The sequence below is a fragment of the Balaenoptera acutorostrata genome, chromosome 12 (assembly GCF_949987535.1).
Source record: "Balaenoptera acutorostrata chromosome 12, mBalAcu1.1, whole genome shotgun sequence".
Classification (NCBI taxonomy): domain Eukaryota; kingdom Metazoa; phylum Chordata; class Mammalia; order Artiodactyla; family Balaenopteridae; genus Balaenoptera; species Balaenoptera acutorostrata.
In genome coordinates, this window is record NC_080075.1 from 29,889,482 (window position 1) to 29,916,332 (window position 26,851).

General features: G+C 45.6%; 1 protein-coding gene across 1 annotated transcript in view; it reads right to left on the bottom strand.

The window, feature by feature from the left end:
- The window catches only part of LOC130709334 (uncharacterized), a 149,445-nt gene that overhangs the window by 114,854 nt on the left and 7,740 nt on the right, over positions 1-26,851 (bottom strand). The window contains exons 2-4 of the mRNA XM_057557846.1: positions 25,962-26,099; positions 16,029-16,166; positions 6,097-6,234 (exon numbers count right to left, since the gene is read on the bottom strand). Of these exons, the coding sequence (XP_057413829.1) occupies positions 6,097-6,234; positions 16,029-16,166; positions 25,962-26,099 (414 nt within the window). The remainder of the gene's footprint in view (positions 1-6,096; positions 6,235-16,028; positions 16,167-25,961; positions 26,100-26,851) is intronic.

Below are 26,851 nucleotides of genomic sequence, written 5' to 3' on the forward strand. Positions count from 1 at the left end.
TTTCATGACCCTCTTGTTCTTACAGAAAATTTCCAAAATCCATCTCTACTTGGAACTCTGAAATCTCTGCAGCATTCTCTTCCTGTGATGAGCAATGCAACTTCCCTAACACGAAGTGTCTGCAACTTCTCCAGAGTCTCTGCCCCTGCCGTCAGTTCGCCATCAGCTACTGGTACCTCTTTCCAGACACTCACGGGTAGTGCCTACCTTTACTAACATTCTAGCACGACTACGTTATCTGGAGTTACTGACCACAGCCAGATCTCCACTTCAGCTCCTTCCTATCCAGGTGTTCTTCAGTGGGACATCACACGAAGCACTGAAAAGAATTCTTCTTCACCCGGAGACTTTACTCTGGCACTCACTGACCGGCACACAGTTGCTTCCTCCATGTTTATGGCAGCCCACTATGATAAAACTTCAGACGCCAATAACATGGTCCCTCTATATCCATCGCTTTCTGCCAGCCTTGCTCAGGGAACACCATCTCAGATTCCAAATCAGGGGCATAGCCGCCTGTCACCTCCCTACCAGGAAGGAAGCCAGGTAGATTACTATAACCAAGGCACACTGGGGTCTTTACTGTATGGAGAACTTGGCTCCTGCCCGCAATCCTATGGCTCTGCGTCACACACAGGAAGTAGGGCCTCTGTGCAACCAGAAATGGGAATGGGACTGAAGGAGATCGAGCCCACAAATATCCGACCACCAGCTTCCACCTCTGCAATCTGCCACCCTGTGTCTGCTCAACGCATCACAGAAACAAGTTTTCAAGGTGAGTATACAAACGGCAGAGAAAGTTGAAGAATGAGGTCGGCGTTCAAAAGTGGGGTCAAATCGACAGCTGGGAAGTGGTGTAGAGACAGGTAGAATTTAGATCCCGAGCCTTTAATAACCACTACCTTCGCTCAGTGCCCTCTGTTTTGAGACTCTATAGAAGAACACCTAGGGCTTCCCTGGTGGCGCCGTGGTGAAGAATCCGCCTGTCAATGCAATGCGGGGGACACGGGTTCGAGCCCTGGTCTGGGAAGATCCCACATGCCGTGGAGCAACTAAGCCCATGTGCCACAACGACTGAGCCTGCATTCTAGAGCCCGTGAGCCGCAACTACCGAAGCCCACGCGCCTGCAGCCCATGCTCCGCAGCAACAGACGCCACCGCGATGAGAAGCCCGCACACCGCAACCAAGAGCAGCCCCCGCTAGCCGCCAACTAGAGAAAGCCCGTGCACAGCGATGAAGACCCAGTGCGGCCAAAAAAATAAATACGTAGAACAAATAAGTTCAAACAATAAATAAATAAACATAAATTAAAAAAAAAAAAAAAACCTAATGCAGGTGGGAAGGTGGGAGGGACACTGTAAAGGTCATCTATGCTACATGTACAAGAACCCCGAGAGCACACCAATAGGTACCACATTTTTCACTGCTGTAGCCGATCATTCCCCCTGTACTACCACACTGTAGCACTCCCTTCCCTCATCTACTGCTATAGGCTCTTTGGAAGGTGTTTCAGAACTCTCGTTGTGAGAGTGCCAGTTGAACTGTCCTCACTTCCTTCATTTATACCAGGATTTAAGACCTTGTGGTCTGAGATCCTGTCCAGAGAGCAAGCAGGCTGAGACTCTGTCTTTGTTGATACATTTCATCAGAAAGGGCTCTACCCCCTCTCCTAGTTCATGGTGTGAAGTGTTCGTAGCCTCTCGGGAAAGTGGGGAGAATTGAAAGGACTCTAGATGAGAATGCTAGGCTTTGTAAAACATTTCAGTGTGTTTTAAAAATAAGACTCATTTTGTATTGGACTTACAACAGTCCTATGAAATACAAAGAAAGCCAAGAATCAGTGACAGGAAATGATCACCAGTAAGAATTACAACAGTCACCGCTTACCTCGTAGCATAGGGCACTGTCCAGGGTCCTTAAGAAGAGTTAGTAGAAATGCCTTGCCCATCTTGCCCCTGAACCCCTTGAAAGGTACATGACTGCTGTGTTGGTGTTTAGGGGGAGCATCTCACTTCCCAGGGACTGACTTCTCCCTTGATCCCTTTGTAGTGACGGAGACTTCCCCGCTGATGAACAATTCCCTGGGATTGCGACCTCCAAGCCAGACGTTTTGTGTGACACAAACTCAACAACTCCCCAAGTCCTGCAGTACCAGAAACAGTCACATACTTGAGAGTAACCCACCGTCTGAACTTGGGGACATTTCAGTGACAGCTCCAGTCCAGAGTGCCAGTCGTCTCCTGGCCCTGCCTCCAGCTCCAAGCCAGGGACAAACAGAGAGTAAGAACGTGGATGATATCAAAACCAAGCTTTCAAAGCCTCTGGATGCCTACCAGATCCCAACAGAGAACCAAGATCCTCCACTACGCCCTTTAGGAATCCCTGATATTCACCAGCCGCTGGCCTGCACCGATCCCCTCAGCCAAGAGGAGCAGCCTGGTTCTGAAAATGCTGATCTGAGAGAGAACAGCCGCAGTCGTCAGGACCTAGGGACACTTGAAAACGGGACTGAACCTAGCAGTGGTTTTGCAGACATGACTACACTGGCGGAGGATAGTCACCTTCCCCAGCTCTTTAATTCTTTGAAAGATCTTGGTCAATCCCAAGGTCCCAACGTGATCAAAGCTAAAGACACCAGAGCCATTAAGGTGAATCAGGTGCAGGAAAAGCCAAGTGTCGTAAAGGTTCCCTCTCATCAACCCAGGAAGAACAAACAGAAAGCCTCTGAGCCTATCAGTGGTGCTCCCAAGGCCAAAAGCCAGCCAAAGAATCCAGAGTGCCTGTTAGGGGGAGAAGTGGTTCTATGCAATGCTGCAGTCAGTGACAGGGCTCCTGTGAACACGGCCAAGCACTCGCAAGGCAAACCTCAGAAAGCTGCATCCAGAAAGGTCAGCAAAACTAAGAGCCACGGGCAGGAAAAGACCAAAAGGACCAGAGGAAGAAACAAGGCTGAAGAGAACAAGCAGTCAGGGAACAAAGTCAAGGCAGAAGAGAAGCCAGCAATCCCCAACACGAAGCGAAAGGAACACCAAACTGAGCTTCTCCAAGAGAGCTTGCAAAAGCCTCGAACCTCCCTTGGCGTGCGCATGCTGGAGTCTGTGAAGGTCCTTCATGCGCTGGGGAGGAAGAATGAGACGAAAACTGGGCTCTCTTCCTGTCGGCTCTTGGGAAATGCAAGCAACCCCAAAGACCCCCAGCCACCCCCAGCTATCCAGCCATGGCGGCATACCCCACGTGAGGGGAAGAGTCCTGAGAAAACGCAGGTCCAAGCCCAGAAACCAGACAGCAGTGCTGAAACAGAGTGTCCCTCTCCATCCCAGTATGAGCGGCCTCCTCCTGGGAAGGTCAAGTTGATACCTCTGCCTTTTTCTGCCTGGGACAAGCCTCAAGCTCGACCCGCTCCTCGGAGGCCACAGTCTCTGGCCTCACGTCGGCCTGCTGGGGCTTACCGTGCCCAGCCTGGTTCTACTGACTCAGCTCAACCTGCTGCAGTCAATTCATCCCAGCCAGCTCCTGCCTCTTTGCCAGGTCCCGCCAAACCAGCTCAGCCAACTGTGACCAACCCAACCCAACCGGCTTGGACCAACCATACCCAGCCCCGTGTCCCTCAGTCCGCTGCTCCTAGGCCTGCACCCTACCAAACTTCATCTGGCGCTTCTCTCCAGCGCGAGCCTGTTCCCCCTGCTGGGACTAAGCGCCAGTCCCCACCCAAGCTCCAAACCCAATTTCTACTCCAAGACTTCAGCAAGCAACGAGTTCCATGGAGGGAACCCAATGTGCCTGAGCCAGTCATGTCAAAGCCCATCGAACAAGAGCAGAGGCCAGAGCGAGAGGCCATGAAGAGGCGGGCTCAACAACAACGGGAGAATGCTGCCAGATACACCTCTTCGGGGAAGCTGCCATTTCTCACCGAGAGGGAAAAACAAATGGAAATTGCTGACTACTACGGATACGTCAAGTGAGAGCTGCTGGGATTCTTGGTGCCACCTTGGCTACCAGCTGTTCTTCCATACATAGGTAAGATAGGTATAGAACTGAATAAGTAAATGGAATACAATGACTAGATGAGTAATAAACCTTAAGAATTTTGAGATGCTGCTAACTGGGGCGTGAGAAAGGAAGGACTGAAAGTTGGATGGGAGAATGAAGGAAAGGGGTAAACACTGAGGAAAGAGGAAGGAACTTGGCCCAGGGCTAGGAAGGCCAACAGAGAGGTATGGATTTAGGAAAGGAAGCAGGAGTGAGGATGAAATGGCAGAAGTAAAAAGCAGGGTCAGAGGTCTGGGTTGAAAGAACACAATTTGAGGAGAGTTGAAGGGGACAGAAGATGAGTCTAGCTTTACTAGGAGAAATAGAAAAAGTCTCTTGGGGACGTTGGCCTTCAGTCTCACAACCACCAGATAGGTATTTCAGAAAACAAGAGGTTCAGGACACATCTCTGAAAGGTCTGAGTTGCCTTATTCAGGTGTGATTATAGTGGGGGAATAGGGAAATCTACCAGAGAAGTGGCAAGGGCTCACAGTTATCCTAGGGGCAGCTGACGACAGGGGCAGAGCCAAGGGAACTGCTGGATCAGGAGGCCCACGAACAAATCAGGGGCATAGCCGCCTGTCACTTCCCTACCGGGAAGGAAGCCAGGTAGATTACTATAACCAAGGCACACTGGGGTCTTTACTGTATGGAGAACTTGGCTCCTGCCCGCAATCCTATGGCTCTGCGTCACACACAGGAAGTAGGGCCTCTGTGCAACCAGAAATGGGAATGGGACTGAAGGAGATTCAGCCCACAAATATCCGACCACCAGCTTCCACCTCTGCAGTCTGCCACCCTGTGTCTGCTCAACGCATCACAGAAACACGTTTTCAAGGTGAGTATACAAACGGCAGAGAAAGTTGAAGAATGAGGTCGGCGTTCAAAAATAGGGTCAAATCGACGGCTGGGAAGTGGCGTAGAGACAGGTAGAATTTAGATCCTGAGCCTTTAATAACCACTACCTTCTCTCAGTGCTCTCTGTTTTTAGACTCTATAGAAGAACACCTAGGGCTTCCCTGGTGGCGCCTGCCAATGCAGGGGACACGGGTTCGAGCCCTGGTCTGGGAAGATCCCACATGCCGTGCAGCAACTAAGCGCATGTGCCACAACGACTGAGCCTGCATTCTAGAGCCCGTGAGCCTCAACTACCGAAGCCCACGCGCCTACAGCCCATGCTCCGCTACAAGAGAAGCCACCGCGATGAGAAGCCCGCACACCGCAACCAAGAGTAGCCCCCGCTAGCCGTAACTAGAGAAAGCCCGTGCACAGCAATGAAGACCCAGTGCGGCCAAAAAAATAAATACGTAGAATAAATAAGTTCAAACAATAAATAAATAAATAAACATAAATTAAAAAAAAAAAAAAGAACACCTAATGCAGGAGGGAAGGTGGGAGGGCCACTGTAAAGGTCATCTATGCTACATGTACAAGAACCCCGAGAGCACACCAATAGGTACCACATTTTTCACTGCTGTAGCCGATCACTCCCCCTGTACTATACCACACTGTGGCACTCCCTTCCCTCATCTACTGCTACAGTCTCTTTGGAAGGTGTTTCAGAACTCTTGTTATGAGAGTGCCAGTTGAACTGTCCTCACTTCCTTCATTTATACCAGGATTTAAGACCTTGTGGTCCGAGAGCCTGTCCAGAGAGCAAGCAGGCTAAGACTCTGTCTTTGTTGATATATTTCATCAGAAAGGGCTCTACCCCCTCTCCTAGTTCATGGTGTGAAGTGTTCGTAGCCTCTTAGGAAAGTGGGGAGAATTGAAAGGACTCTAGATGAGAAGGCTAGGCTTTGTAAAACATTTCAGTGTTTTTTAAAAATAAGACTCATTTTGTATTGGACTTACAACAGTCCTATGAAATACAAAGAAAGCCAAGAATCAGTGACATGAAATGATCACCAGTAAGAATTACAACAGTCACCGCTTACCTCGTAGCATAGGGCACTGTCCATGATCCTTAAGAAGAGTTAGCAGAAATGCCTTGCCCATCTTGCCCCTGAACCCCTTGAAAGGTACATGACTGCTGTGTTGGTGTTTAGGGGGAGCATCTCACTTACCAGGGACTGACTTCTCCCTTGATTCCTCTGTAGTGATGGAGACTTCCCCGCTGATGAAAAATTCCCTGGGATTGCAACCTCCAAGCCAGACAGCTTTCCTACGGACTGACAGAGAACTCGTCAAGATGAAACACCAGTCTGCGGGAGAAAGGGAAGAAGAGAATGATGGACATCGTTTCTGGGAAACTATTTTTACATTATGTTTTGTTTGTTCCTGGTAAATAAACTGTCATCTTCTTAACGTTAAAACAAAATCTAAACCACTAAATTCAATAATACAGGAATATAACTTTCGAAAAACATTTCTTTGGCTGCGCAGCATGTGGGATCTTAGCTCCCCAGCCAGGGATTGAACCCACGCCTGCTAGCATTGGAAGCGCAGAGTCTTCACCACTGGACCACCAGGGAAGTCCCAGGAATATCACTTTTAAAGGAGAAGGTATAAACCCCTTGGTTACATGAACTGGAGATTTTTAGTAAGAAGTCAATATATTTGTTGTTAGGCACATTTTATGTTAGGCTGTCTCCCTGCACAGGATGCAGGCGCCTTGAAAATGGAAATCATATCCCTCTAGAGTACGTCCCTCTTCTTTCAGCTTTGCAGTTTGCTGCTCCGCTTGTTCAACCCCACCTAGTAATAACCTATACTTCCCTTGTTCCTGTTTTCCCATCTGGAAAACAGACAAAAGGCAACCAGACAACGCAAAGGTCTCAACAACTAAGGGATATCCAAAACCAGAGATGGCCAGAACTTCTGGATCCCTCATGAAACCTAGCCCGGTGTTCGATACGTAGGTATCATTAATACGTGCGTGTTGACTGAAACGGTTGAAACTCAATTCTTCCACTTCCCAGTTTAGTTTTAGTCCTCACACAAAACCTGATCATCAAATTCCTTAATGCGAGGAATCACAGTGAAAAATCATATCTCAACTGACTTCTGTCAGATGAGTGAGAACTAAGGTTAATTCAGTGTATCTGAAGCATAGAAAGTGAGGGCACAAGTGGCACAAGATGGGGCTAGAGGAGCAGAGAGGATTCTAGACCACGCAGAGTCTTCAAGGCCAACACTGTGTTTTCTAGTCTCAAAACAATGTTTGTGAGCGATGTTTATGAGCAATGTTCCAGCTTGCTTTGAAGGTTTCTTGTGTGAAGAATGGATTGGAAGGAAACAAGATATATGGACACTAGTTAGGACCTAGTCGCAACAGACAGGCAAGTTCAGTATTAGGATGTTGAGGAAGAGCTGACAGATTCCAAAGAAATGCAGGAGATAAACTGAAGCGGGCTTAATGGGGTATGAGATGGAGGAAAGGAAGGTCGTAGGGAATTCAAGGGTTTACTGCGCACATGAGCAAAGCCTCAAAATGAATCATTTGGACGTACAGAGGTAGATCTCCCAAACGACACCGGTTAGGAAGCAACGGTACGCCCTTCAGAATTCCCAGAGACAACACAAATCAACTGTTTCGATGGAAAATTCGGCGGGACCCTTGATTTCCATGGCAATATAGAGAAAAGAGACACTGATCTGGCCTGCCGGTATTTAGGAAGTTGTTAGCCTGACATCACATACTAGTATCATGTAAGTAGGCCGTCTGAAGTAGGAAGCTTAGGGGAAAAACCTTGAAGAAAACTTACAAGCTTAAGCCACACCTCTATACTACACCACCTTTCACAATTTCTTCTCAGATAAGCATCATCCCCATCAGTGAAGAAACTCGTATCTCATAATAGGAAAAACAGGCCTAAAGATTCAATGTGTGTCTTTGGAGGTCCCATCTATGCGCTATCTTCCTGGGACCAGAAAAGTCCCCAGGAAGATCAATCTTTTTGCACCCCTGAAAGCTTACCACCAAGGAAAATGACTAGGTCCACAGATTTCCTCCCTCAAACCAGCTTACCTCACACAGAAATCAGTAGCAACTCAGCCCTTACTCACATGATCACAGTCACAAGAGTGGTTAGGGAGAAAAGCACTAACCGGGGGAACTAAAACAGAGGCAATCCAGGCCAAGTTGGGCTGGTGGCAGATATCTGCTCCTTACGCTCGGGTGCATAATGCGACTCACCACAATGCCTTTTTCACAGACCCTTTTGAAAGTTTCTCCACAAAATCCAACAGCTCAACTTAGTTCATGACGCTTCAAGGTCAACGATCGTCAAGAGAAAAACATGCAATATGTCTTACAATGTTGGATTCCTTACAAATAGGACAAGGAAATAACCATGTAGACAAAACCAGAGCATTTGAACACATCTGTGTTCTACAAACACACCAGTGAATGCTATCAATAAGGTACTATGACATAAAACAAAATGAAAACTAGATGTGAGACTGTTCTCTTCAGTGTACAGACTTCGTGGCAGTTGCTCCACTCTCTAGCTACTTATATCGTTAACTCTCTGTTCTGTGAATACAAAATGAGGCCCAAGTGTGTCAACTTGTTTCCCACAGAAACCAAAAAACCTCCATGCATCTCTTTTCTCCTGTGCCCTTTCACCTTACCTGCTCCCAATTCTCCACCAATGTCCTCCTCTTTCTCTAATTATTCTCCTCTTCATTTTGCTTGGCCTTGCACCCAAGCATGCAAGACAGAGAGTCCTAGAGGTCCAAGATTCGAGAGTGGCTGTTTGCAAGGGGGAGGAGATTACAGTAACTGCCACACTGTATATACTTCTGTGCAAAGAAAAAGGGACAGTGTTCAGAACGTCTCTCACATACAAAAAGAGCTGGATGGCAGGATACCTGTGTGGCCCAAGGAACTAGAGCTAGCAAATTATGGGCCAAAGAATTGCAACCAAAGGCTGGAAGAGGAAAGGTCTGCAACCAGCTCTGTCTCCTAGCTCTCTGGTATTTGCTGCCAACGGGCAGAGTCGATTTCGTGAAGCATCAAGCACTGAAAAGAAGACTCCTGCTGCTGGAAGTTGACAGGAAGTAACATCCAATGCAAGATCAAGGCTTGTCCTAGAAGCAATGCCCATAATGGAAGGAAAAAAAAAAAAAAAAAAAGAAGAAGAAAGCGGAAGAGAAATGCTAAGTCGCAAGTCCAACCTGGCCCCCAGCCTAGCCCAGCCCAAGGAAGGCAGGAGTCAAGGAGAAGAAACTCGAAGAGAAGAGCCTTGGACCACAACATTCTCCACAAGGTACACTCAACAAACTTCACCCTACTCTTGAACCAAGCTACAAAAAGAGCTTCTTCATCCCTACTTTTGCTCCTTGAAAGCTGCTATCAGTTCACTCATTAGACACATATGATTTCAGAACAACTGTTAATAGTTCAAACTAGATGGCACTTTCCTTCCTAAGGATATTAATTAAGTTAAGATCTCTATAGCTCTAAGTATATGATACATAAAATAGAATACTCTGTAGAATATAAGCAACTGTTAGTTCATTATATTAATGAACGTCTGTAAGAAATGTTGCAATGATTTCCCTAATGGAAGAGCCTGGGGGAGGTAAGTCTGTCTTCTAGGATTTCCTCCCCAGAGCTCAGAAATGTAGGTGTTGTTTTAGCTCTCCTACACTCTCTTCACCCAACCCCGCCTTCCTCTTGGGGATCGGACCTCCCTATTGGCTAGCTCATACCTTCCAACTGCCTGCTTTGTGACATCACTCTCCTACCAAACCTACTACCACTTGGTAGAGTCTTGGGGTTTCCGTGGAGCTGTTTGGACCAGTAACCAGTGACCTCTGGACTGGACACGTGCGCCGTTCAGCTGCAGCCACTCAGACATCCTCTAGTGTTGTCTCCTCAGCCCTTGTACCTGCAGTTGATGGTTCCTCTTCTCTGACCATGTCAGGTAAGAAAAGACACTTTGGAAAGTTTTGCGTTCGATTTCTTTGGCCCCTAAATTGAGTAGGAGATTCAACATAGCAGGGAATGATGAGGGAAAGTATTGAACTACAAGTCTGGAGACCTAACTTCAGTTTTGACTTGGACGTTTACTATCTGTGTGACTTTGGACGAATCGCTGACTGTCTCACAAAGCCTGCTGCTTTCCTTATCTGTTACGTTAGGATACCACATTGGGTTGATCACTCTGATCCCCTTCCTTTCCAGTATTGAGCCTTAAAGGGTACCCATGGAGAAAATGAAATCAGAGACTTCTCAAGAGGGTTTCAACAGAAACATAGAAAAGCCAGGTGACATAGAAAACTAGCAATATATACCAAGATGTTTCATCTCTAATGGTCTCCCTCCACTAGTACTGCGACCAGCTGAAAAGAGAGAATAGGGAGAGAGGATGGAGAGTACTGGGCTATATAGGGAGGCACAGAGTCAAACGTAAGGAAGTTGAGGATTGTTTTCATTAGCACAGGCCAACAGGAACCAAGAGATGGGAAAAAAAATATAAGAATCAAGAGGGAAAGCATAGAGGGGCTCTCAAGAAAAACGTAGTTTGCAATGGAATGCTGATGGGAACCAAAGATTTTAAATTAAAGCAGAAACAGCACAGAGGGAAATCTGCTCAGAGCAGGGCAAAACAAAGTTGATGGTAGCAAATCCTTACATTAACAGACTAAGAAGGAAAGTCAGGCCAGAACAGGGGATCACCAGGAAAGGCAGCTTATCAGAAAAGTCATACTCCGTTTTCTTTCTTTTATTGCCTCTCTGAATACAGTTGGCACTTGACAGTTTTGAATATAAACATTTTAGAAATATGTTTTAGAAATGATGCTTCCTATAAACAAGAAACCAAAGTGGTTATCTAGGGGGCTGATTTTCAGTGTTTTATTCTTTCTAATTTTTAAACTAGGTAGACATTTTCCCAATTAAACATTTTAAGTGGCATCTTCTAAATTGAATCAGAAGGACTATTTCCTTTGTGTGATATGTAGGTTCTAAGGCAAGGCTGCTTTTCATTTTCACAGTTATTTCCTTCCTAACACAGAGAGCACATTGATCAACAGCCATCGTTCGCTTGTAGATCTTAGCTACCGAAGGAGAAAAAGAAAAAGTCAAGCCCCACATCTCTAATTCCCCATTTAGGGAATTCCCTGGCGGTCCAGTGCTTAGGACTCGGTGCTTTCACGGCCAGGGCCACGCGGCGCGGCAAAAGAAAAAAAAAAACAAACATCCACATTTATCGAAAACAATGTGGTGGAGTCCTTTGGATTTTCTTACATTTGAAAATCTTTTTTCGTTGGATTCTAGGGATGATGGTTTTTTGAGGTTTTGGGATGTCATCTTCCTGGATGTTGAAGATAATTCTAATCTAAGTTCTAGGATAAATACAAAAACCTTCCTGATACTTTTTAAGCTTCCTTTCTGCTTATTATATAAGTTATATTCATTGAAATATATATTTCTCCTAGGCTGAATACCTGTTACTTGCTGGGTAAAAATATGAATGAGCACAATCATGAAACTCTTTTACCCTTATTATTTTGCTGTCTGCTTCGTACCGCTTTTCATTGCAATACTTGTCTATATATGTTGTGGCTACCTATACATTCACATTTATTGCATTCTGTTGCTTGTTAGGCATTGTTTACTGATATACCGTCTCTGTCTGTATGCATTGGCTAGGAATTCATTCACCTCTATCACCTCTATCGTGTGTTTTGGTTAATAGCATTCACTAAAATAGAGCGGGCAACATTCACTTTCCTAATATTGCATGGATGGTACAGAATGTCATTTGTTAGTAAATTCATTAGGCTTTGATACTTGCCACATACCCCAGTTTTCATTAATATCTATGGATTCCTTTTTCGTTATGTAATGTGCTTGTCATGATTTTTCTTTGTCTTTCTAGAACTTATTGTATCTTCCTCCATATAAATCAGATGCAATATATCAGCTTATTCATCTATTAATTATTACTGCTATTATTATTGGTGGTGGTGTTATAACCACTTTATAGATGAGTAATCCGAAGTCATCAGATAACTTTTCTCTTTCCAAAAGCACTTAAGATATCCACTTTCGGGTAATCATTTTGAGGTAGGATGAGAAACCAGGCTTGAAGAGGGCAAAAATGACTCTTTCACAATTCACCAGTTGGACTGAGCTATACGTCAACTCTAGGTAATAGCATGGGAACTGTACAAGCAAAGGGAGACACTGAAGACGACAATGGTAATAGCCGTACTGTTTTCTAATGGACCAAAAAAATGCCTATATTGTAAGGTCTATTTCTCCTGCTTTCTGGCAGTATCATGCTCAGAGTAGAGTCCTGGCAAGGAAGTCAGGATACGTAGGTTCTGGAACCTGGTAATGATACTAACATAATGAGAGAACTTGAACAAGTCAACCCGACCTCTCTGAGCCTCAGTTTCCTTACTCACGAAATGAGACTGAGAAAATCGAAGTTCTCTAAGGGCCTCCTAGTTCTAAAATGCTTCCAGTCTAGGAAGTAGCATAGAAGTCAATACGAGTGCAGGCTGAAGGGAAAGACAGGGCAGGGAGAAGGTTGCTTCCAGCCTAGAGAACAATGTCTGAACCATACCACTTGGCTCTTCTGCCCATCTGTGCCCAAGATGGGAGCACAGGCAGTTAATACAGAAGAGTGGAAAACTGCTCAGTCCTTACAGCCATCATTAACTGTCTGATTTTGGGTTTCTCAGCAAGTATTGATAGTAGAGGTGTCCTGATAGCAAGAACCTTAAGATAATGCTGTTCCTCAAACGGACTGAGAATTTCTCAACCTCCCTGAGTTTTTCATGACCCTCTTGTTCTTACAGAAAATTTCCAAAATCCATCTCTACTTGGAACTCTGAAATCTCTGCAGCATTCTCTTCCTGTGATGAGCAATGCAACTTCCCTAACACGAAGTGTCTGCAACTTCTCCAGAGTCTCTGCCCCTGCCGTCAGTTCGCCATCAGCTACTGGTACCTCTTTCCAGACACTCACGGGTAGTGCCTACCTTTACCAACATTCTAGCACGACTACGGTATCTGGAGTTACTGACCACAGCCAGATCTCCACTTCAGCTCCTTCCTATCCAGGTGTTCTTCAGTGGGACATCACACGAAGCACTGAAAAGAATTCTTCTTCACCCGGAGACTTTACTCTGGCACTCACTGACCGGCACACAGTTGCTTCCTCCATGTTTATGGCAGCCCACTATGATAAAACTTCAGACGCCAATAACATGGTCCCTCTATATCCATCGCTTTCTGCCAGCCTTGCTCAGGGAACACCATCTCAGATTCCAAATCAGGGGCATAGCCGCCTGTCACCTCCCTACCAGGAAGGAAGCCAGGTAGATTACTATAACCAAGGCACACTGGGGTCTTTACTGTATGGAGAACTTGGCTCCTGCCCGCAATCCTATGGCTCTGCGTCACACACAGGAAGTAGGGCGTCTGTGCAACCAGAAATGGGAATGGGACTGAAGGAGATCGAGCCCACAAATATCCGACCACCAGCTTCCACCTCTGCAATCTGCCACCCTGTGTCTGCTCAACGCATCACAGAAACAAGTTTTCAAGGTGAGTATACAAACGGCAGAGAAAGTTGAAGAATGAGGTCGGCGTTCAAAAGTGGGGTCAAATCGACAGCTGGGAAGTGGTGTAGAGACAGGTAGAATTTAGATCCCGAGCCTTTAATAACCACTACCTTCGCTCAGTGCCCTCTGTTTTGAGACTCTATAGAAGAACACCTAGGGCTTCCCTGGTGGCGCCGTGGTGAAGAATCCGCCTGTCAATGCAATGCGGGGGACACGGGTTCGAGCCCTGGTCTGGGAAGATCCCACATGCCGTGGAGCAACTAAGCCCATGTGCCACAACGACTGAGCCTGCATTCTAGAGCCCGTGAGCCGCAACTACCGAAGCCCACGCGCCTGCAGCCCATGCTCCGCAGCAACAGACGCCACCGCGATGAGAAGCCCGCACACCGCAACCAAGAGCAGCCCCCGCTAGCCGCCAACTAGAGAAAGCCCGTGCACAGCGATGAAGACCCAGTGCGGCCAAAAAAATAAATACGTAGAATAAATAAGTTCAAACAATAAATAAATAAATAAACATAAATTAAAAAAAAAAAAAAGAACACCTAATGCAGGAGGGAAGGTGGGAGGGCCACTGTAAAGGTCATCTATGCTACATGTACCTCGTAGCATAGGGCACTGTCCAGGGTCCTTAAGAAGAGTTAGTAGAAATGCCTTGCCCATCTTGCCCCTGAACCCCTTGAAAGGTACATGACTGCTGTGTTGGTGTTTAGGGGGAGCATCTCACTTCCCAGGGACTGACTTCTCCCTTGATCCCTTTGTAGTGACGGAGACTTCCCCGGTGATGAACAATTCCCTGGGATTGCGACCTCCAAGCCAGACGTTTTGTGTGACACAAACTCAACAACTCCCCAAGTCCTGCAGTACCAGAAACAGTCACATACTTGAGAGTAACCCACCGTCTGAACTTGGGGACATTTCAGTGACAGCTCCAGTCCAGAGTGCCAGTCGTCTCCTGGCCCTGCCACCAGCTCCAAGCCAGGGACAAACAGAGAGTAAGAACGTGGATGATATCAAAACCAAGCTTTCAAAGCCTCTGGATGCCTACCAGATCCCAACAGAGAACCAAGCTCCTGCCCGCAATCCTATGGCTCTGCGTCACACACAGGAAGTAGGGCCTCTGTGCAACCAGAAATGGGAATGGGACTGAAGGAGATTCAGCCCACAAATATCCGACCACCAGCTTCCACCTCTGCAGTCTGCCACCCTGTGTCTGCTCAACGCATCACAGAAACACGTTTTCAAGGTGAGTATACAAACGGCAGAGAAAGTTGAAGAATGAGGTCGGCGTTCAAAAATGGGGTCAAATCGACGGCTGGGAAGTGGCGTAGAGACAGGTAGAATTTAGATCCTGAGCCTTTAATAACCACTACCTTCTCTCAGTGCTCTCTGTTTTTAGACTCTATAGAAGAACACCTAGGGCTTCCCTGGTGGCGCCTGCCAATGCAGGGGACACGGGTTCGAGCCCTGGTCTGGGAAGATCCCACATGCCGTGCAGCAACTAAGCGCATGTGCCACAACGACTGAGCCTGCATTCTAGAGCCCGTGAGCCTCAACTACCGAAGCCCACGTGCCTACAGCCCATGCTCCGCTACAAGAGAAGCCACCGCGATGAGAAGCCCGCACACCGCAACCAAGAGTAGCCCCCGCTAGCCGTAACTAGAGAAAGCCCGTGCACAGCAATGAAGACCCAGTGCGGCCAAAAAAATAAATACGTAGAATAAATAAGTTCAAACAATAAATAAATAAATAAACATAAATTAAAAAAAAAAAAAAGAACACCTAATGCAGGAGGGAAGGTGGGAGGGCCACTGTAAAGGTCATCTATGCTACATGTACAAGAACCCCGAGAGCACACCAATAGGTACCACATTTTTCACTGCTGTAGCCGATCACTCCCCCTGTACTATACCACACTGTGGCACTCCCTTCCCTCATCTACTGCTACAGTCTCTTTGGAAGGTGTTTCAGAACTCTTGTTATGAGAGTGCCAGTTGAACTGTCCTCACTTCCTTCATTTATACCAGGATTTAAGACCTTGTGGTCCGAGAGCCTGTCCAGAGAGCAAGCAGGCTAAGACTCTGTCTTTGTTGATATATTTCATCAGAAAGGGCTCTACCCCCTCTCCTAGTTCATGGTGTGAAGTGTTCGTAGCCTCTCAGGAAAGTGGGGAGAATTGAAAGGACTCTAGATGAGAAGGCTAGGCTTTGTAAAACATTTCAGTGTTTTTTAAAAATAAGACTCATTTTGTATTGGACTTACAACAGTCCTATGAAATACAAAGAAAGCCAAGAATCAGTGACATGAAATGATCACCAGTAAGAATTACAACAGTCACCGCTTACCTCGTAGCATAGGGCACTGTCCATGATCCTTAAGAAGAGTTAGCAGAAATGCCTTGCCCATCTTGCCCCTGAACCCCTTGAAAGGTACATGACTGCTGTGTTGGTGTTTAGGGGGAGCATCTCACTTACCAGGGACTGACTTCTCCCTTGATTCCTCTGTAGTGATGGAGACTTCCCCGCTGATGAAAAATTCCCTGGGATTGCAACCTCCAAGCCAGACAGCTTTCCTATGGACTGACAGAGAACTCGTCAAGATGAAACACCAGTCTGCGGGAGAAAGGGAAGAAGAGAATGATGGACATCGTTTCTGGGAAACTATTTTTACATTATGTTTTGTTTGTTCCTGGTAAATAAACTGTCATCTTCTTAACGTTAAAACAAAATCTAAACCACTAAATTCAATAATACAGGAATATAACTTTCGAAAAACATTTCTTTGGCTGCGCAGCATGTGGGATCTTAGCTCCCCAGCCAGGGATTGAACCCACGCCTGCTAGCATTGGAAGCGCAGAGTCTTCACCACTGGACCACCAGGGAAGTCCCAGGAATATCACTTTTAAAGGAGAAGGTATAAACCCCTTGGTTACATGAACTGGAGATTTTTAGTAAGAAGTCAATATATTTGTTGTTAGGCACATTTTATGTTAGGCTGTCTCCCTGCACAGGATGCAGGCGCCTTGAAAATGGAAATCATATCCCTCTAGAGTACGTCCCTCTTCTTTCAGCTTTGCAGTTTGCTGCTCCGCTTGTTCAACCCCACCTAGTAATAACCTATACTTCCCTTGTTCCTGTTTTCCCATCTGGAAAACAGACAAAAGGCAACCAGACAACGCAAAGGTCTCAACAACTAAGGGATATCCAAAACCAGAGATGGCCAGAACTTCTGGATCCCTCATGAAACCTAGCCCGGTGTTCGATACGTAGGTATCATTAATACGTGCGTGTTGACTGAAACGGTTGAAACTCAATTCTTCCACTTCCCAGTTTAGTTTTAGTCCTCACACAAAACCTGATCATCAAATTCCTTAATGCGAGGAATCACAGTGAAAAATCATATCTCAACTGACTTCTGTCAGATGAGTGAGAACTAAGGTTAATTCAGTGTATCTGAAGCATAGAAAGTGAGGGCAAAAGTGGCACAAGATGGGGCTAGAGGAGCAGAGAGGATTCTAGACCACGCAGAGTCTTCAAGGCCAACACTGTGTTTTCTAGTCTCAAAACAATGTTTGTGAGCGATGTTTATGAGCAATGTTCCAGCTTGCTTTGAAGGTTTCTTGTGTGAAGAATGGATTGGAAGGAAACAAGATATATGGACACTAGTTAGGACCTAGTCGCAACAGACAGGCAAGTTCAGTATTAGGATGTTGAGGAAGAGCTGACAGATTCCAAAGAAATGCAGGAGATAAACTGAAGCGGGCTTAATGGGGTATGAGATGGAGGAAAGGAAGGTCGTAGGGAATTCAAGGGTTTACTGCGCACATGAGCAAAGCCTCAAAATGAATCATTTGAACGTACAGAGGTAGATCTCCCAAACGACACCGGTTAGGAAGCAACGGTACGCCCTTCAGAATTCCCAGAGACAACACAAATCAACTGTTTCGATGGAAAATTCGGCGGGACCCTTGATTTCCATGGCAATATAGAGAAAAGAGACACTGATCTGGCCTGCCGGTATTTAGGAAGTTGTTAGCCTGACATCACATACTAGTATCATGTAAGTAGGCCGTCTGAAGTAGGAAGCTTAGGGGAAAAACCTTGAAGAAAACTTACAAGCTTAAGCCACACCTCTATACTACACCACCTTTCACAATTTCTTCTCAGATAAGCATCATCCCCATCAGTGAAGAAACTCGTATCTCATAATAGGAAAAACAGGCCTAAAGATTCAATGTGTGTCTTTGGAGGTCCCATCTATGCGCTATCTTCCTGGGACCAGAAAAGTCCCCAGGAAGATCAATCTTTTTGCACCCCTGAAAGCTTACCACCAAGGAAAATGACTAGGTCCACAGATTTCCTCCCTCAAACCAGCTTACCTCACACAGAAATCAGTAGCAACTCAGCCCTTACTCACATGATCACAGTCACAAGAGTGGTTAGGGAGAAAAGCACTAACCGGGGGAACTAAAACAGAGGCAATCCAGGCCAAGTTGGGCTGGTGGCAGATATCTGCTCCTTACGCTCGGGTGCATAATGCGACTCACCACAATGCCTTTTTCACAGACCCTTTTGAAAGTTTCTCCACAAAATCCAACAGCTCAACTTAGTTCATGACGCTTCAAGGTCAACGATCGTCAAGAGAAAAACATGCAATATGTCTTACAATGTTGGATTCCTTACAAATAGGACAAGGAAATAACCATGTAGACAAAACCAGAGCATTTGAACACATCTGTGTTCTACAAACACACCAGTGAATGCTATCAATAAGGTACTATGACATAAAACAAAATGAAAACTAGATGTGAGACTGTTCTCTTCAGTGTACAGACTTCGTGGCAGTTGCTCCACTATCTAGCTACTTATATCGTTAACTCTCTGTTCTGTGAATACAAAATGAGGCCCAAGTGTGTCAACTTGTTTCCCACAGAAACCAAAAAACCTCCATGCATCTCTTTTCTCCTGTGCCCTTTCACCTTACCTGCTCCCAATTCTCCACCAATGTCCTCCTCTTTCTCTAATTATTCTCCTCTTCATTTTGCTTGGCCTTGCACCCAAGCATGCAAGACAGAGAGTCCTAGAGGTCCAAGATTCGAGAGTGGCTGTTTGCAAGGGGGAGGAGATTACAGTAACTGCCACACTGTATATACTTCTGTGCAAAGAAAAAGGGACAGTGTTCAGAACGTCTCTCACATAGAAAAAGAGCTGGATGGCAGGATACCTGTGTGGCCCAAGGAACTAGAGCTAGCAAATTATGGGCCAAAGAATTGCAACCAAAGGCTGGAAGAGGAAAGGTCTGCAACCAGCTCTGTCTCCTAGCTCTCTGGTATTTGCTGCCAACGGGCAGAGTCGATTTCGTGAAGGGTCAAGCACTGAAAAGAAGACTCCTGCTGCTGGAAGTTGACAGGAAGTAACATCCAATGCAAGATCAAGGCTTGTCCTAGAAGCAATGCCCATAATGGAAGAAAAAAAAAAAAAAAAAAAAGAAGAAGAAAGCGGAAGAGAAATGCTAAGTCGCAAGTCCAACCTGGCCCCCAGCCTAGCCCAGCCCAAGGAAGGCAGGAGTCAAGGAGAAGAAACTCGAAGAGAAGAGCCTTGGACCACAACATTCTCCACAAGGTACACTCAACAAACTTCACCCTACTCTTGAACCAAGCTACAAAAAGAGCTTCTTCATCCCTACTTTTGCTCCTTGAAAGCTGCTATCAGTTCACTCATTAGACACATATGATTTCAGAACAACTGTTAATAGTTCAAACTAGATGGCACTTTCCTTCCTAAGGATATTAATTAAGTTAAGATCTCTATAGCTCTAAGTATATGATACATAAAATAGAATACTCTGTAGAATATAAGCAACTGTTAGTTCATTATATTAATGAACGTCTGTAAGAAATGTTGCAATGATTTCCCTAATGGAAGAGCCTGGGGGAGGTAAGTCTGTCTTCTAGGATTTCCTCCCCAGAGCTCAGAAATGTAGGTGTTGTTTTAGCTCTCCTACACTCTCTTCACCCAACCCCGCCTTCCTCTTGGGGATCGGACCTCCCTATTGGCTAGCTCATACCTTCCAACTGCCTGCTTTGTGACATCACTCTCCTACCAAACCTACTACCACTTGGTAGAGTCTTGGGGTTTCCGTGGAGCTGTTTGGACCAGTAACCAGTGACCTCTGGACTGGACACGTGCGCCGTTCAGCTGCAGCCACTCAGACATCCTCTAGTGTTGTCTCCTCAGCCCTTGTACCTGCAGTTGATGGTTCCTCTTCTCTGACCATGTCAGGTAAGAAAAGACACTTTGGAAAGTTTTGCGTTCGATTTCTTTGGCCCCTAAATTGAGTAGGAGATTCAACATAGCAGGGAATGATGAGGGAAAGTATTGAACTACAAGTCTGGAGACCTAACTTCAGTTTTGACTTGGACGTTTACTATCTGTGTGACTTTGGACGAATCGCTGACTGTCTCACAAAGCCTGCTGCTTTCCTTATCTGTTACGTTAGGATACCACATTGGGTTGATCACTCTGATCCCCTTCCTTTCCAGTATTGAGCCTTAAAGGGTACCCATGGAGAAAATGAAATCAGAGACTTCTCAAGAGGGTTTCAACAGAAACATAGAAAAGCCAGGTGACATAGAAAACTAGCAATATATACCAAGATGTTTCATCTCTAATGGTCTCCCTCCACTAGTACTGCGACCAGCTGAAAAGAGAGAATAGGGAGAGAGGATGGAGAGTACTGGGCTATATAGGGAGGCACAGAGTCAAACGTAAGGAAGTTGAGGATTGTTTTCATTAGCACAGGCCAACAGGAACCAAGAGATGGGAAAAAAAATATAAGAATCAAGAGGGAAAGCATAGAGGGGCTCTCAAGAAAAACGTAGTTTGCAATGGAATGCTGATGGGAACCAAAGATTTTAAATTAAAGCAGAAACAGCACAGAGGGAAATCTGCTCAGAGCAGGGCAAAACAAAGTTGATGGTAGCAAATCCTTACATTAACAGACTAAGAAGGAAAGTCAGGCCAGAACAGGGGATCACCAGGAAAGGCAGCTTATCAGAAAAGTCATACTCCGTTTTCTTTCTTTTATTGCCTCTCTGAATACAGTTGGCACTTGACAGTTTTGAATATAAACATTTTAGAAATATGTTTTAGAAATGATGCTTCCTATAAACAAGAAACCAAAGTGGTTATCTAGGGGGCTGATTTTCAGTGTTTTATTCTTTCTAATTTTTAAACTAGGTAGACATTTTCCCAATTAAACATTTTAAGTGGCATCTTCTAAATTGAATCAGAAGGACTATTTCCTTTGTGTGATATGTAGGTTCTAAGGCAAGGCTGCTTTTCATTTTCACAGTTATTTCCTTCCTAACACAGAGAGCACATTGATCAACAGCCATCGTTCGCTTGTAGATCTTAGCTACCGAAGGAGAAAAAGAAAAAGTCAAGCCCCACATCTCTAATTCCCCATTTAGGGAATTCCCTGGCGGTCCAGTGCTTAGGACTCGGTGCTTTCACGGCCAGGGCCACGCGGCGCGGCAAAAGAAAAAAAAAAACAAACATCCACATTTATCGAAAACAATGTGGTGGAGTCCTTTGGATTTTCTTACATTTGAAAATCTTTTTTCGTTGGATTCTAGGGATGATGGTTTTTTGAGGTTTTGGGATGTCATCTTCCTGGATGTTGAAGATAATTCTAATCTAAGTTCTAGGATAAATACAAAAACCTTCCTGATACTTTTTAAGCTTCCTTTCTGCTTATTATATAAGTTATATTCATTGAAATATATATTTCTCCTAGGCTGAATACCTGTTACTTGCTGGGTAAAAATATGAATGAGCACAATCATGAAACTCTTTTACCCTTATTATTTTGCTGTCTGCTTCGTACCGCTTTTCATTGCAATACTTGTCTATATATGTTGTGGCTACCTATACATTCACATTTATTGCATTCTGTTGCTTGTTAGGCATTGTTTACTGATATACCGTCTCTGTCTGTATGCATTGGCTAGGAATTCATTCACCTCTATCACCTCTATCGTGTGTTTTGGTTAATAGCATTCACTAAAATAGAGCGGGCAACATTCACTTTCCTAATATTGCATGGATGGTACAGAATGTCATTTGTTAGTAAATTCATTAGGCTTTGATACTTGCCACATACCCCAGTTTTCATTAATATCTATGGATTCCTTTTTCGTTATGTAATGTGCTTGTCATGATTTTTCTTTGTCTTTCTAGAACTTATTGTATCTTCCTCCATATAAATCAGATGCAATATATCAGCTTATTCATCTATTAATTATTACTGCTATTATTATTGGTGGTGGTGTTATAACCACTTTATAGATGAGTAATCCGAAGTCATCAGATAACTTTTCTCTTTCCAAAAGCACTTAAGATATCCACTTTCGGGTAATCATTTTGAGGTAGGATGAGAAACCAGGCTTGAAGAGGGCAAAAATGACTCTTTCACAATTCACCAGTTGGACTGAGCTATACGTCAACTCTAGGTAATAGCATGGGAACTGTACAAGCAAAGGGAGACACTGAAGACGACAATGGTAATAGCCGTACTGTTTTCTAATGGACCAAAAAAATGCCTATATTGTAAGTTCTATTTCTCCTGCTTTCTGGCAGTATCATGCTCAGAGTAGAGTCCTGGCAAGGAAGTCAGGATACGTAGGTTCTGGAACCTGGTAATGATACTAACATAATGAGAGAACTTGAACAAGTCAACCCGACCTCTCTGAGCCTCAGTTTCCTTACTCACGAAATGAGACTGAGAAAATCGAAGTTCTCTAAGGGCCTCCTAGTTCTAAAATGCTTCCAGTCTAGGAAGTAGCATAGAAGTCAATACGAGTGCAGGCTGAAGGGAAAGACAGGGCAGGGAGAAGGTTGCTTCCAGCCTAGAGAACAATGTCTGAACCATACCACTTGGCTCTTCTGCCCATCTGTGCCCAAGATGGGAGCACAGGCAGTTAATACAGAAGAGTGGAAAACTGCTCAGTCCTTACAGCCATCATTAACTGTCTGATTTTGGGTTTCTCAGCAAGTATTGATAGTAGAGGTGTCCTGATAGCAAGAACCTTAAGATAATGCTGTTCCTCAAACGGACTGAGAATTTCTCAACCTCCCTGAGTTTTTCATGACCCTCTTGTTCTTACAGAAAATTTCCAAAATCCATCTCTACTTGGAACTCTGAAATCTCTGCAGCATTCTCTTCCTGTGATGAGCAATGCAACTTCCCTAACACGAAGTGTCTGCAACTTCTCCAGAGTCTCTGCCCCTGCCGTCAGTTCGCCATCAGCTACTGGTACCTCTTTCCAGACACTCACGGGTAGTGCCTACCTTTACCAACATTCTAGCACGACTACGGTATCTGGAGTTACTGACCACAGCCAGATCTCCACTTCAGCTCCTTCCTATCCAGGTGTTCTTCAGTGGGACATCACACGAAGCACTGAAAAGAATTCTTCTTCACCCGGAGACTTTACTCTGGCACTCACTGACCGGCACACAGTTGCTTCCTCCATGTTTATGGCAGCCCACTATGATAAAACTTCAGACGCCAATAACATGGTCCCTCTATATCCATCGCTTTCTGCCAGCCTTGCTCAGGGAACACCATCTCAGATTCCAAATCAGGGGCATAGCCGCCTGTCACCTCCCTACCAGGAAGGAAGCCAGGTAGATTACTATAACCAAGGCACACTGGGGTCTTTACTGTATGGAGAACTTGGCTCCTGCCCGCAATCCTATGGCTCTGCGTCACACACAGGAAGTAGGGCGTCTGTGCAACCAGAAATGGGAATGGGACTGAAGGAGATCGAGCCCACAAATATCCGACCACCAGCTTCCACCTCTGCAATCTGCCACCCTGTGTCTGCTCAACGCATCACAGAAACAAGTTTTCAAGGTGAGTATACAAACGGCAGAGAAAGTTGAAGAATGAGGTCGGCGTTCAAAAGTGGGGTCAAATCGACAGCTGGGAAGTGGTGTAGAGACAGGTAGAATTTAGATCCCGAGCCTTTAATAACCACTACCTTCGCTCAGTGCCCTCTGTTTTGAGACTCTATAGAAGAACACCTAGGGCTTCCCTGGTGGCGCCGTGGTGAAGAATCCGCCTGTCAATGCAATGCGGGGGACACGGGTTCGAGCCCTGGTCTGGGAAGATCCCACATGCCGTGGAGCAACTAAGCCCATGTGCCACAACGACTGAGCCTGCATTCTAGAGCCCGTGAGCCGCAACTACCGAAGCCCACGCGCCTGCAGCCCATGCTCCGCAGCAACAGACGCCACCGCGATGAGAAGCCCGCACACCGCAACCAAGAGCAGCCCCCGCTAGCCGCCAACTAGAGAAAGCCCGTGCACAGCGATGAAGACCCAGTGCGGCCAAAAAAATAAATACGTAGAATAAATAAGTTCAAACAATAAATAAATAAATAAACATAAATTAAAAAAAAAAAAAAAGAACACCTAATGCAGGAGGGAAGGTGGGAGGGCCACTGTAAAGGTCATCTATGCTACATGTACCTCGTAGCATAGGGCACTGTCCAGGGTCCTTAAGAAGAGTTAGTAGAAATGCCTTGCCCATCTTGCCCCTGAACCCCTTGAAAGGTACATGACTGCTGTGTTGGTGTTTAGGGGGAGCATCTCACTTCCCAGGGACTGACTTCTCCCTTGATCCCTTTGTAGTGACGGAGACTTCCCCGGTGATGAACAATTCCCTGGGATTGCGACCTCCAAGCCAGACGTTTTGTGTGACACAAACTCAACAACTCCCCAAGTCCTGCAGTACCAGAAACAGTCACATACTTGAGAGTAACCCACCGTCTGAACTTGGGGACATTTCAGTGACAGCTCCAGTCCAGAGTGCCAGTCGTCTCCTGGCCCTGCCACCAGCTCCAAGCCAGGGACAAACAGAGAGTAAGAACGTGGATGATATCAAAACCAAGCTTTCAAAGCCTCTGGATGCCTACCAGATCCCAACAGAGAACCAAGCTCCTGCCCGCAATCCTATGGCTCTGCGTCACACACAGGAAGTAGGGCCTCTGTGCAACCAGAAATGGGAATGGGACTGAAGGAGATTCAGCCCACAAATATCCGACCACCAGCTTCCACCTCTGCAGTCTGCCACCCTGTGTCTGCTCAACGCATCACAGAAACACGTTTTCAAGGTGAGTATACAAACGGCAGAGAAAGTTGAAGAATGAGGTCGGCGTTCAAAAATGGGGTCAAATCGACGGCTGGGAAGTGGCGTAGAGACAGGTAGAATTTAGATCCTGAGCCTTTAATAACCACTACCTTCTCTCAGTGCTCTCTGTTTTTAGACTCTATAGAAGAACACCTAGGGCTTCCCTGGTGGCGCCTGCCAATGCAGGGGACACGGGTTCGAGCCCTGGTCTGGGAAGATCCCACATGCCGTGCAGCAACTAAGCGCATGTGCCACAACGACTGAGCCTGCATTCTAGAGCCCGTGAGCCTCAACTACCGAAGCCCACGCGCCTACAGCCCATGCTCCGCTACAAGAGAAGCCACCGCGATGAGAAGCCCGCACACCGCAACCAAGAGTAGCCCCCGCTAGCCGTAACTAGAGAAAGCCCGTGCACAGCAATGAAGACCCAGTGCGGCCAAAAAAATAAATACGTAGAATAAATAAGTTCAAACAATAAATAAATAAATAAACATAAATTAAAAAAAAAAAAAAGAACACCTAATGCAGGAGGGAAGGTGGGAGGGCCACTGTAAAGGTCATCTATGCTACATGTACAAGAACCCCGAGAGCACACCAATAGGTACCACATTTTTCACTGCTGTAGCCGATCACTCCCCCTGTACTATACCACACTGTGGCACTCCCTTCCCTCATCTACTGCTACAGTCTCTTTGGAAGGTGTTTCAGAACTCTTGTTATGAGAGTGCCAGTTGAACTGTCCTCACTTCCTTCATTTATACCAGGATTTAAGACCTTGTGGTCCGAGAGCCTGTCCAGAGAGCAAGCAGGCTAAGACTCTGTCTTTGTTGATATATTTCATCAGAAAGGGCTCTACCCCCTCTCCTAGTTCATGGTGTGAAGTGTTCGTAGCCTCTCAGGAAAGTGGGGAGAATTGAAAGGACTCTAGATGAGAAGGCTAGGCTTTGTAAAACATTTCAGTGTTTTTTAAAAATAAGACTCATTTTGTATTGGACTTACAACAGTCCTATGAAATACAAAGAAAGCCAAGAATCAGTGACATGAAATGATCACCAGTAAGAATTACAACAGTCACCGCTTACCTCGTAGCATAGGGCACTGTCCATGATCCTTAAGAAGAGTTAGCAGAAATGCCTTGCCCATCTTGCCCCTGAACCCCTTGAAAGGTACATGACTGCTGTGTTGGTGTTTAGGGGGAGCATCTCACTTACCAGGGACTGACTTCTCCCTTGATTCCTCTGTAGTGATGGAGACTTCCCCGCTGATGAAAAATTCCCTGGGATTGCAACCTCCAAGCCAGACAGCTTTCCTATGGACTGACAGAGAACTCGTCAAGATGAAACACCAGTCTGCGGGAGAAAGGGAAGAAGAGAATGATGGACATCGTTTCTGGGAAACTATTTTTACATTATGTTTTGTTTGTTCCTGGTAAATAAACTGTCATCTTCTTAACGTTAAAACAAAATCTAAACCACTAAATTCAATAATACAGGAATATAACTTTCGAAAAACATTTCTTTGGCTGCGCAGCATGTGGGATCTTAGCTCCCCAGCCAGGGATTGAACCCACGCCTGCTAGCATTGGAAGCGCAGAGTCTTCACCACTGGACCACCAGGGAAGTCCCAGGAATATCACTTTTAAAGGAGAAGGTATAAACCCCTTGGTTACATGAACTGGAGATTTTTAGTAAGAAGTCAATATATTTGTTGTTAGGCACATTTTATGTTAGGCTGTCTCCCTGCACAGGATGCAGGCGCCTTGAAAATGGAAATCATATCCCTCTAGAGTACGTCCCTCTTCTTTCAGCTTTGCAGTTTGCTGCTCCGCTTGTTCAACCCCACCTAGTAATAACCTATACTTCCCTTGTTCCTGTTTTCCCATCTGGAAAACAGACAAAAGGCAACCAGACAACGCAAAGGTCTCAACAACTAAGGGATATCCAAAACCAGAGATGGCCAGAACTTCTGGATCCCTCATGAAACCTAGCCCGGTGTTCGATACGTAGGTATCATTAATACGTGCGTGTTGACTGAAACGGTTGAAACTCAATTCTTCCACTTCCCAGTTTAGTTTTAGTCCTCACACAAAACCTGATCATCA